Source organism: Channa argus, chromosome 18, assembly GCF_033026475.1.
Source record: "Channa argus isolate prfri chromosome 18, Channa argus male v1.0, whole genome shotgun sequence".
Classification (NCBI taxonomy): domain Eukaryota; kingdom Metazoa; phylum Chordata; class Actinopteri; order Anabantiformes; family Channidae; genus Channa; species Channa argus.
Window position 1 is genome coordinate 17,969,890 of NC_090214.1, and position 12,740 is coordinate 17,982,629.

Below are 12,740 nucleotides of genomic sequence, written 5' to 3' on the forward strand. Positions count from 1 at the left end.
ATGGGAGGATATTTTGCTCAAGTCAAAAGCACAGCTCTGCAGCGTCTGGCAACATTATGATCATTAGCATAAGCTGAAATCGCTCTTCATTTGCACTCCCTTCCTTTTTCCTCTGCTCTGGTTGTGATTAAAACATCAAGAGCAAGCTTCCACTCAGTTTGGTGACATTTTCTCCCTCTCAGGCTCTCTCACTAGGTGTGGCAGGACATGGGTTGGGCTCACTGCCTTCTTCAGGCTGAGAAGAGGACTTTATCTTAAAGAGTAGCCTCCTTGCTGATTTCAGAGAGATTACTACATTTATATTTGCCTATATTGACTTCAGAAAAAAAAAAAGATTCTATTTAAATAATAAAAAGCTGTGCCCAGCAACTAGGGCTAAATGTGCAACCATCAATAGAAGAAAGAGTATTATCCTTTTATTGTAAAACCTATAAAGAATAACAATAGGAGCAGCTGTGCAACAACATCTCAACAGAAGAACTCCTGCCACAACCTCACCTGCTGTCAAGTTTCTTCTTAGTGAAGAAAAATCAGAGGGAAACCAGGTGAGATCCCTGTCGTCACTTTTCAGAGATAACTCCTACTTTCTTTGTATTATATTGTTATCTTTACCTGCTGCAACATACTTGCAGGCATTCCCAGGATATGCTTATGGCTTACTGTATATTACTGTCGTAGTCTAGACAAGTGCTAGAGCTAGTGTTTGCTGTTAGTACAGGAAGCAGTAATCTCAATATTATGATTAAAGCATTTGAAATTAAAGCCTTATTCCCCCTTCCAAAAAAATATCCAATCCAATTAATTGGCTATATTGCCCAACCCTATTTTCAATATACTAAAGCAGTGGTCTCATTGATGTGCACAATATGCTACTCTCTTTCTGATGGCCTTTGTGTGTCTTTTGTGCCTTTGCACCCAGTTTGCATTATGCTCATAAATTAGTTTTCTATAAATTTGGTAAATTCAAATATATTTTCAAATATAAAATTCAAATATATAGGAACATTTTTAGGAGCTAAAAACTAAAGTTACTTTATGTCTGATCAGCCTTCAAACTGGACCTGTGATAACATATTGTTACTATTATAGCCAGCGCTACTGAATGCAACTTATTTTTCTAAAAAAATAACATGGCAGGAAGCAATATTGCAATCCGCAGCATCAGCTATTGGAAGTCCACAAGATGCTGGGATGTGGCCTCCCCGGGGGAGGTAAAGTTATAAGAGAAGTACTGTATGGGGGTCAGATGACCGTTCAGGATGCAATGAAGAAAGAAGAAGTAAAGCAGGATGGGAAAAGACACTCTGCTTTTCTTTTGCTCCATTAAAGAGGACGGTCAGAGCTGAGGACAGAGGTAGCACAGTCATTAAAATAAGAGATAATTGCTGGGTTACAGTAAAGTATAAAATCCACAGAATAGAGCCCTTGCAAGGATGCTATTCTGGTTTTATGATAATATAGACTTCACTCTTCCTCCTGTTTCTGTTCTAAAGTGCACCATAGTACTGTATACAAAATTCTAGAATATTGATATGTGGCATACATGCATTACAGTAATCAGCTTTTGGGATAACTGCCATTCTGCCTGTGTTTGAACAGGAATAGAGCATTAATATTGTGTTACTCATAATGACATATGAACCAGGTTAAACTTTTTAAGCAAGCATAGATAAAATTGATGCAGCAAACATGCAGACTATGCTGAAGCACCAGACAATGGCTAAACCATGGCCAGGTCTGCATAACCACTAACAGCAAACATAGATATAGAAAGCACAAATTAGAGAACCTGTTCTTATATGGCTACTTGCATGTCTTTGAATAGACCTTAAGAAATCTCTCCAAACTAAACAAGATACCTTTCATGAATGGGAATCAGGCTAAAGATCAAGGAAAGAGAATAACATAGTTACCTAGAAGGTAAAATTCAACAGAATGAAGAGAAAAGTGTGGTGGAGGTGGACAGGAAGGCACACAAAAAAGGGTAGAATAAAAATAACTGGGTGATCACAAGGAATGACTGAGCAAGAGCAAAAAAAAATAAATAAATAAAAATAAAATGACCAAAATACAACGAAAAAGTACTATCAAGGAGAAAGGCATTTTCAAATCACAGCAGCGTGGATCTGCAGCGCTTAGGATAATGAGCCAGAAAAAGCTACAGGAGATGTTTGGAGTGAAATGAGGAGGAACAGGGAAAAAGAGGAGGAGGAGGAGGGAAGATGGCACTGTAAGTGGCTCACAATGTAATGCTAGTTAGCTGTTCTCTCCTGGGAGTGGAAACGATAAAGCAGAAGGAATGAGGAAGAAGGCAGGGAAAGGATGATGACAGGTGTTTAGCAAATAATAGGAGGAGATGAACATAGAGTAAGGGAGTGTAAGGGGAAAATGAAAAAGAGTTGCATGTTTAAAAACTGTACAAGAAAAAAGTAATTGTTTGAACAGTATGGACTAACCATATTTCACATCAGCCAACTCATCATAACAACATTAACTACAAGTCTGACACTCTTGCATTAAACAATAAGCTTAATTTTGAACATGTCATAATAAGAATTTCGCCTCCTGAGTCCAGAATTGCCATTGTAAAATGTCCCAGATAAAGAACTTTCTGGACAATTGCTACTCAGATGGCTTCATAGTTCACCTAACCAGAGAGGGTTTGAATATTTTTATATAATTTAATATTAATATTAATATTTATAATTACTACACGAGTTACGCTACAATGAGGTAGTCATGTTTTATAAAATTTGTCAACACTGTAATTTTAAAATAGGAAGGGTAGTCTAAGATTATTTGTTAGAGGGCATTGATGAATCCAATGAAACTTGTCCATTCTTCTCTGCTCTACTTTATTGATGCCACCACAAGGAGTCAATCCTTTCATGACTCTGTAAGAACTGGAACGTTTTTTGTATTTGCTCTTATCACAGACACTACCAATATGCAAGGCTTACACTTGACTTTGTAGGTACTGTTTAGTTTGAAAAAAAGAAAAGCTCAGCTTTAGAAGCCTTTGTGGGATTGGCTCAGACAATTAGCTTAAATAGTAGTTCTGCTTGGCTGGACATCCTCCGTCCTTTAGGGATTTTGGTTTTTCTTTAAAGGACGCCTTCAGTGATTTTGAAATAGGTTCTTATGGTTCTACTTTGGGTAGTACATGTACATAAATGCCATTAAACTTCCCTCTGATTTCTCTATATTAAAATATCTCTCTACTTCTAGCTGAAAAATGCCTCCAGATGACATCACTTGGAGGAACCTTTAGTGAAGATTATGTCATCGTGTTGCTCATACTATGGAGTTTGTAACCAGGGTCAACCTGCTTTTCCAGAGCTCCTCCAGATGACATCATCTGAACTCCTAATAATGAGCATTAATGTCCATTTACACCCTTAACCAAAGCCACATAAAGCAAATTGAAAATTGGTGCAGTCGCCCTTTAAATATTGTGATTTTAGTGGCCCAAAGAAACCAGACAGATAATGGCATTTTCATAACATAAATTGTGCCTTGGCCAGAGAGACAGAGTATGTTCAAAGAGTCATATCAAAAAATGTTTGAAGGTTGATGGGGAACTTGTGAGTACCAAGAGAAAGAAACCAAGCTAAAGTTTGTTTTATACTTTGTGTCAATGTTTTCATTTCCGTGATGTAAATTTCATCACCATCTACCAACATGTTTTGTAGTGAGCATGGTTGGAACATTTCTATATCCCCAACTGTAGTATCAATAGGACGGAGCGCAAATCCCAGACAAGGGTATGCAGTACAATATATGATATAATATGATATATGATCATGACTTTTACAAACAGCAAACATCAACAAAAGGGTTTAGTGCATATATACTCACACTGTAGAGGATGTCAACCCAACCCTCCATGGTGATGCACTGGAATACAGTAAGTACTGCAAACAGGATGTTGTCAAAGTTGGTGATTCCAAAGTTAGGTCCAGTCCAGTACTCTTTGCACTGGGTTCCATTGGGACATATCCTGGCTGGGGGCTCCGGACCACAGGGCCAGTCTGCTGCTCTCTCACCTGAACAATGGATAAATAAGTAAATTAATTTAAGAATAATTATAATTTAACAGGTCATGTAAGTTTGGTCTCTGCTTGTAAAAAATTGTTGGACAGATGAGAGGGATAGATGTCAAGTGGACGAGTGACTGAAAATATGATTGACATGTATTCATACTTGATGCCACTTAATTCCAGTGATTCCAGTGCTCCAACATGCTAAAGGGGTTGTGTGTCATGTGTGTCAGAACTGTATCTTTTCACCTACAAATTCCTCCAGCTTCCTCATGCTGTACCAACTTGCCCCATAATCTTCAGTCATCAGTCATGCCTGTAACACTTCTGAAGGGAGGAGCATGCCTTTTTGCCACCCCACCACCTCAAATGATACCACCCAATAAAGACGACTGACCCCCGGACTTTTTCATTGTAATTTGTGTGTGTTCTGAATTAAATTTCTATTAATCTTTGCACACATTTGAAAGGTTTTCTAAATTCATTTTCAGTGTTGCTCAGTAGATTGACAGCATTCTAAATTACTATAAAGAGGTGACTGAACAATCATCATCGTAATTTCCCAAAGTTTAAAACTTAGTGGGTTCTAGGCTAGAAGCAGAATAAATGCAGAAATGTGCACGTCGGACAGGGGACATGGTTTGCTTAGACAGTATTGAAATACAAGCCCTGATAAACAGTTCACAGACAAAATTATGCCACAATGCAGCAAACTAAGGATACACCATATTAAATTCCCTCAGGGAAATGATAATAAAATAGTGAAGAACAGGAAAAAAAAGTCAAAATGAAAATGATTCAAGTGAAAAGTTTTCATTTTGAGGGTAAAGGCTTGGATCACAGCTTGTTAAATTGCAAGCATGAAATAAAAATGCATCCAACCTGAACGTCCTGGTATTTATGCTGTTTTCATCCTGCCTGAATCAAACTGACATCTCGGTTGTACTCAAAGTTTATCTTACATATTTCATTCAAACCACTGGAGCATACAGCTGCATCTTTAGCTGCCAGCACACTGTAGACCACAGTGGCTTCAAACACCAGAGTCAGACCATGATATTCGAGAGCTCACGTTGTTTATTTGTAGCCCTCACTCTAAGGAAGCTAATACTGATGTTACTCTCACAGATATGAAACATCACACAACATGTGCACATCAAGTTGACATGTTTCCTTCTGCTTCTTACATTTACATTTACATTTAGTCATTTAGCAGACACTTTTATCCAAATCAACTTACAAATGAGGTACAAGGCAAGAAAACATCTATGTCAAGGAGTAAACAGTCCTAACAGAAGAGTGTTTACATATCATGAGATGCAAGTGCAAGAAAGAAAAGATAGGAATGTTTTTTTTCTTACTATCTGTTAAGCAAAGTGGGTTAAAAGATATGCCTTAGTGTTAAAAAACAATGTGTTTCCGGCTCATCTTAATGAAAAGAAATGTCCTACCAGCTACAGTATGTGCAGTATGTGTTTTTAACGGATTGTGAAGTGGTAGAACAATGACAGCCCCAATGTACATGGAGGGACCCGAGTTTGTTTAAAGAATGTGTTGGCACACATGTCAGCAGATTGGGATCAGAATAAAGAACAAATGTGCTGAGTGTAACAGATGCCTTGGGCACCCAGCATTTCATGAGGGATAGTGCCTCGATCACAAACAGTGCCAGGTTTTAATGATGATATGCAGAGCCAGATTGCACAGCCAACATCCCTCTGGTGTCACTCCAGTGAAACATGTCCTTTCCTTTCCACTGACAGGTGCTGTGTCAGCCAGACTCAAAGTGCCCACAGATGATATGGAAAATATGGACTTGAGATGTCAAGTCCATATTTTCAATGTTTAGTGCACCAATTTACTGAAATTAAGGCTCCTAATTTAGGTAAAATAAGGGTCTTCCCAATGTTATGTTTATCAAGGTAAACATCCAGCTGTCATATTTATGTGCACATGAACACGTTTATAGGAATAATCTATTGTTTACTCAACCCTCATGAGCATAGAACACAGGTATGTTCGCTTAAATTTTTAAAAAATGTTTTTAGTGAGTGTGGCTTAGGGTTTGTATAATTAGTAATGTCCTGTACATTCAGTTGTCCCTAAAGTAACCTCGGGAGTTACATGGTCTAAATGCAAATGAGCCACGTGCTCCTGTTGTTTAATTTTGAATAAGCCATGTGCAGCTGATTTGAGGCAGGTATGTTTATGTAGCCTGTGTATAAAAAAGTGAATGAGGCGTAGAACATTTTCTGTAAAAAGGAGTTAAAAGTAATAAAAAATATTGAAAACTATATTGTTTTGAAGGGGGCCTGGTGGCTCAGTGGTACAGCATAGTGCTGGGATGCAGAAGGCAGCGGGGTCAAATCCTACCCCACCAGGTGTGGCCCCACCCAGTCACCGAGGGCGACCACGGTGCGGGTCCCCAGCCCCGATAAAATGGGAGGGTTGCAGCAGAAAGGGAAGCCGGCGTAAAAAAACACGTGCCAAATCAACAAGTGGAACACGTTCTGCTGTGGGGACCCACTGAAGGGGCAAGCCGAAAGCTGTTGAAAAAAGTAGTGTTTTGACGTGTTGTTTTCAACCTACTCTTTAATCTATGGACTATTGCGTTATGAATTACTTGATCCTAGTATCCTTTACAGTCAACTGAGGCCTTTATAAGGTTTAGACAGCTGGAGGCTGAATATCTCAGGAAATGTGACAGTATTGTGCTTTAATGCAGGTCGAATAATTGAGTGTAGACAAATTCAGGCTTCCTGGATAGACATCTGTTGTTAGATGTAGCTCTAACATTCTGGATATAGTCATTGCTGAAACTGAGAATATATTTTCAAAGTAAAATCTGGACCTGATAAAGACAGTGCTGTAAATTGTATTTTCTCGCATTCTAAATATTTTCAACATCAAAACCATAAGGACAAAAACAAAAGTGTATGACTGTAACCTTATGGCCCCCCTGTCAATTTTCACTTCACTCCCAGACACAACAGGATAGATTTGGTAGTAGTGGACAAGCAAATTGGGTGTTGACAAAGAGAAAGTTATTTTCATTTAAATCTGTTAATGTAAATGTCTGGAAGACTTTGAGAAGTTTGTTTTTTAATTTAATTATTGCCAAAAGGGAAATTATTCAGTTCAATCATTCCAATCTGTTTGGCTCATTGTAATTATTAAGTTATTTGGTTTCATTTAGTTGATTATTTAGCTAAAAGCAAACTGTCAGCATGCAGAATTAAAGAAGAAGAAGTAAGAAAAAGAAACTCTGTTCCACCATGCAAAGGACAAAATCCTTGGACAAGGCTGTCCCCACCTAGAGGCACAGGCAAACGGAATATACCATATGATACACGTGGTCCCTATGGCTTTATAAAGCTTCACTTGGTTATGACTCACGTAGTCATTTGCACAAATGCATACAGACACTATAGCAGCGCTGTTGAAAGTTGTTACCAATGTTACTCTGCTAAATCAAACCCTGCATGTCTCTGTGACTAAAATAACTCAGTAAGACACATACTGTACATTAGCAGGCTGCCGCGATCTCTCACACCACTACAAGCACCCTGACTGAGTTGACATCCACACACAAAGACTGACAGACAAACACACATATTTTACAGCTGGCCCAGCTAATAACCCTCAAGGCACAGCTTCACACTCTATTTGACACCATCAGTGGGGAAATGAAGCCCTCTCATAATTTTTATTACAGAACAATAGGTGATTTCAGCCAAGCAGTCTGTTTTTCTACAATTACTATAATGCTGCTGGTATAACGGTAACACTGTGATAGTTGCCTGGCTGTTTACTGGAAATGTTTTTTTTTTTCCTAACACACACAAAAGAGGAGGCTTATTGTTGTTGTTTTCCACCCTCCTTTTTGGATTTTCACAAACTTAAATTCATGTATAGTACACGTACGATTTCTAAGACAAAATCATTTACTTTACAGTTCACTAAGCTTTGCCCTTATGTTACTTTACATCACCGTTACAACAATACCTCTCATGCAGGAAAAAGATGGTGAAGTGCAACCTCATTAACACCATCTGAGTTAGCGTTTGATTAGAAGGCCGGGTGCATACAAATGTCTATTAAGTTACAGCAGTGGCCATCCATCAAAAGCTCAAGGCTGTGAAAATAGAATCAATCAAAATCCCATTATGAAAATTGACAAATGTCAAACATTTTACTGTACACAGGTATTGCCAGCAATGTGACTCTGCTCCTCATAAGCCTGTGTACTATATAAATGTATGAATCATGTATGTACGGTGGCATAAAAATGCAGTGTCATTCTGTTTACATTCTCATCTGCAATAACCACAGGAACACAGCTGAAAGAAAAAAAATACTTTTCCTGGCATTGACTCAGTTGATATTCAGTGTTCAACTTTAGGGACAACTGTGTGTAGATAATGCTACTAATTGTAAGTACATTGATTACCAACCTGTTGTTCTTACCTGTGTCTATCCTGAAGCAGGTACTGTGGAATTTGCCCATGTAAAACTCAACCCCGATGATGGCAAACATGACTATGGCAAAGAAGAGGAGCAAGCCAATCTGAAGGAGGGGAACCATGGCTTTCATTATGGACTTCAACACCACCTGGAGACCTGGGAGTCAAAGAGAGAGGGGAAAGTGGAGAAGGAAAGAGAATGTTAGCACCAGGGCAATTTGTATTGTTGTGGCCATAATCTTTGTCAGTGTTATTATCAATATTAGTGACCATATTAATATTATATATGACTAATATTAGTCAATATTAATATTGACCTACTGCCCCTACACTTAAAAGTTTACTGTATGTGCAATAGAAGTGAGTAGCCTGAATAGTTTTTCAGTGGATTAGTTGAATAAGTAAAAGTCTCAGAGTAACATAAGCTACTGTACAATAAATGTTCTGCACTTATATAGCACCTTTCTACCTATTGGTACACAAAGCTCTTTACACTGCTTCTTATTCACCCAATCACACCATTAACCACAAGTTCTGGTGGAGGTTCTGACTTATAGCAGCCCACATTCCCTAAGCTAATGCTACCTCTGTCTGGAGTAGATCATATTTACAGCAGAGGGTCCTGCAAAATCCTCACAAGACGATAATGTTTGGGTTTTGGAGTCTTGGAAGTGATTCAGCTCTATGATCATTGTGACACTGCTGTTGCACTGTACTGTACTGTTTTTACAGTAGCCAGGCTTTATGTGGTAAAATAATTAATAGAAACTATTCTTAGTTTAACACAACACAGCTCGACAGCACCAAACACTACAGCTTCTGAAATTAATATTAGGATCATGATCACATGAATCAGCACATATGAAACTGTTTTAAAACTGAAGATTGTAACCTTCATGGAGTGAGGGTTTACTAGAGTAGATTAGTTTCAGCTATGTGTACCCAACCAAGTATGTGTATTTAAGATGATTTCAAATTACAGAAAGGTAGTTTTATGAGATAGCCCTGTTTCTGCTCTACAAATGATACTTTAAAATACTAATACATTTTATTCTGGTTATGAATTTATTTAGTCTGCTCCATATCCAACTTTTTTTTAAATTACTTGTAAGAATACAGATAGTTTATCAAATTAATTAGAGACATTTTTTTCTAACTTGTTATTATAAAAGTGTATTTTATGTGATACAAGGAAAAAATGATCCGTGCTATGTATCAGCCATGGACCTCCCTGCTCTCTAAATATTGGCATTGGGATCAGTCATTCTTTTCACTCCTTCATTATTAACCAATTAAAAGCGGGAGAAGTTAAAGCAATCACATGGGCCAATCTAAGTTTTTATTATGTTTTTTCAAAACTGTCTTACAAAGTGACTAAACTATAAAATTAATAAATTCTTCATTCTTGTAAAATATCAACGCAAACAACAAAAAAAGGAAAGAAACTGGACACTGACTTTCCTGGAATTTTTTACAAGTCACTTACTAGGAATTCCTGATACAAGTTTCAGAGGTCTCAGCACTCTCACTGCTCGCAGTGTTCTCAGGTCAAAGTCCGAACCCACTGTGGCCAGGATTCTGTAAGTAGACACAAACATAAAATCAAATGTATAACCAGTGATCACAAAACAGCACAACAGTTTAGATTTTATTTATTTAACTGTTTAGCTTATTTAAAAAAAACAAAGGTACTCATTTTAAAATAACCTAAACCATTGTTGGTTGGTGTGTAGCTTTCCTAAACCCTAGAAATAAGAGTCTCTTATTTCTATCCTAGTGTTGTTTCTGTTGTTGTTCTGTTATTATTACCAAGTATATTATCTATTTAATGTATTCTCTAAAGTTTCAGTAAAAGTGATAAATGTGTTACATTCCCATTATAATAATAGTTAAAAACATACACACAGACAGCATAGGCTTCTCACATATATAGCTGATTACATCATGTGCTGTTTATATCTGCCTTTACCTAGTGGAGGAGTGAAATGCTGCGGCAGGTCCCTCGGTTTGTGTGTGTGTGTGTCTGTGTGTGTGTGTGTGTGTGTGTGTGTGTGTGTGTGTGTTTATATGCATGCACTGGCCATTGAGCCACAGCTGGCAGCCCTCATTATAGGCTGTACACAGAGGGGGAGACTTAAGTGCTCCACTGAAAATGCTCTAGGCTAAGAAGAGACAGAAAGAGATGCAATAGATATATTGCATGTGAGAGAGGTTGGCAAAGAAGAGAGAAAAAAAAGATTTACAAAAAAAGAATTATATTAGTTTGATCTGGAATCTAAGAGGAACATTCCTTCACATTTATTTGTAAGATTTTGTTTAATAAGTGTATATTTACAGAAGGATGATGAGAAAGAAAAGAGAATAGTTTCAGTCTGCATCATTGTATGCTACTACGCTATTCTGTTAGTTCATATGTTATTACAAATAAACACACTAACTCAACAATAACAGATAAAATGATAGGCAGAGGAGTTTGTCATGGCTGAGAATCACACTGCATTGCGATTTAGTTTTCCCTTCACTATTCCATTGTCTAGAAAGGCCTGGAACCAGAACCAATAAACAAGCAGTGGTCATGTCCTCAATACTGATTTATGCACTTAGACGTTTTAAAGTCTTGATGAAAAGTTTACATAACACAATTACATGTATTTTATGAGAATAGAGGCTCATTTGCAGAATCAGTACAAAGTCAAAGCCTAGATTTTTAATTGCATACAATGATTAGTTATCTATTATTCATTGTTTTAAATAAATGCTTAAGTTGGTATTGTAATATAAAATAATACTTAAAGTTAACAGCCTAAAGGCATGAATTGATTATGACTGAATAAGTGTAAATGACACAAGACAAAAGAGACACCAGTGACTGTAAAGGACCTGTATTTGTGTGTCTCTGTAGTGGGTTTGGGTCTCATTGGTGTTTTTTTCCTTTGGTGTGTTTTTTCTGCAGAAGCAAATGTAGCTCAATGCCTAATTTCCTAAAGTTCTTTGAATCTTGAATCTTGAAAGTACCAATATCCTCTGATTTGTCAATGTCCTTAAAATCCATGTTACCCTTGTGCCTTTACCAACTTAGAAAAGAAATCTGGCATTTTTTTCTAACTGTATAAATGCTTTATTTGTCTAAGCACATTACAGTGCAGATAATATTGTTTGTAAATGGGTCTGTTCTTTAAACCTCTCAGTTAAGTACCTAAGGGAGCCCCAGAGTAAGCACAAAATCCTCAAGGGTACAATAGGTATGTGGAGAGGGAAGCGTATATTCATGTCTATCTGAAAAAAATTCTTCAAAAAGCACACACACACACAAACACACACACACACACACACACACACACACACACAGAGAAACAAACATTTGAACACAAGAAAGGCTGCATACCACTCCCTGGTTGCCAGTTGGCATGGTAACCAATAAGCACATCTGTGTTTTGTGGAAAATGGTGGAGTGAGTCTGCTGGGAGGAAATGACTATTCAGTAATAAATATTTTATTAAATATAATAGTATATATATATATATATATATATATATATATATATATATATATATATATATATATATATATATATATATATATGAAAACATTTAGATAAAAACTGCAAAAGAGCGTTTAGATGAAAAGCTCCTTTACGCCACTTGTCTAGTAAGACTCACACATTAACATGCACATACAGCAACATATTCACATGTACAGTGAATAACTGCTTACAGTGTGGTAAATACATCTAACATTCAAAAACTGTCTCTGTGTTCGAGTGCCTCTATGTATGGGGGTGTGCATTTCTCTGTAAAGGAATGATTTGATGACTGTGTAGACAGTCTGTTGGCCAGGGAGCAAGTTGAAGAAGCAGCTAGGGGGTTTTAATATCCCTTTATTATCACCACAATATAGCCACATTGGCGCCAGACAGTGGCACAGGAAATACAGAGGGTGATGCTATCACTGTCAGTCGCTCAAACACAAAAACAAACATGCACACACACACACACACATACACACACACAGCCATATGCCACTTCTTAATATTATTACACCAACCTGTCTTCTAACCTTAACGCCCATATTGTTTGTCGCTATCCTCTTATACTTGACCCAGTAAAGCATTTGTTAAAATAGCACAGGCACACAGGAAGGCGGGAGTCCGGTGAATTTGCACCCTTTTTGGCGCCAGGCAATAAGATGTCAAATACTGTTGCTTACAATAGTGCCAAAATAACAATAGTTTCAGAGA

At 37.4% G+C, this 12,740-nt stretch overlaps 1 protein-coding gene across 7 annotated transcripts in view; it reads right to left on the reverse strand.

Annotated features, from left to right (window-relative positions):
- cacna1bb (calcium channel, voltage-dependent, N type, alpha 1B subunit, b) overlaps positions 1-12,740 on the reverse strand; it is a 140,982-nt gene that overhangs the window by 78,706 nt on the left and 49,536 nt on the right. For all 7 annotated transcript variants that reach the window (XM_067485211.1, XM_067485210.1, XM_067485208.1 and 4 more), the window contains 3 exons: positions 9,990-10,081; positions 8,508-8,660; positions 3,859-4,046 (listed from right to left, as the gene is read on the reverse strand). In XM_067485211.1, the coding sequence (XP_067341312.1) occupies positions 3,859-4,046; positions 8,508-8,660; positions 9,990-10,081 (433 nt within the window). The remainder of the gene's footprint in view (positions 1-3,858; positions 4,047-8,507; positions 8,661-9,989; positions 10,082-12,740) is intronic.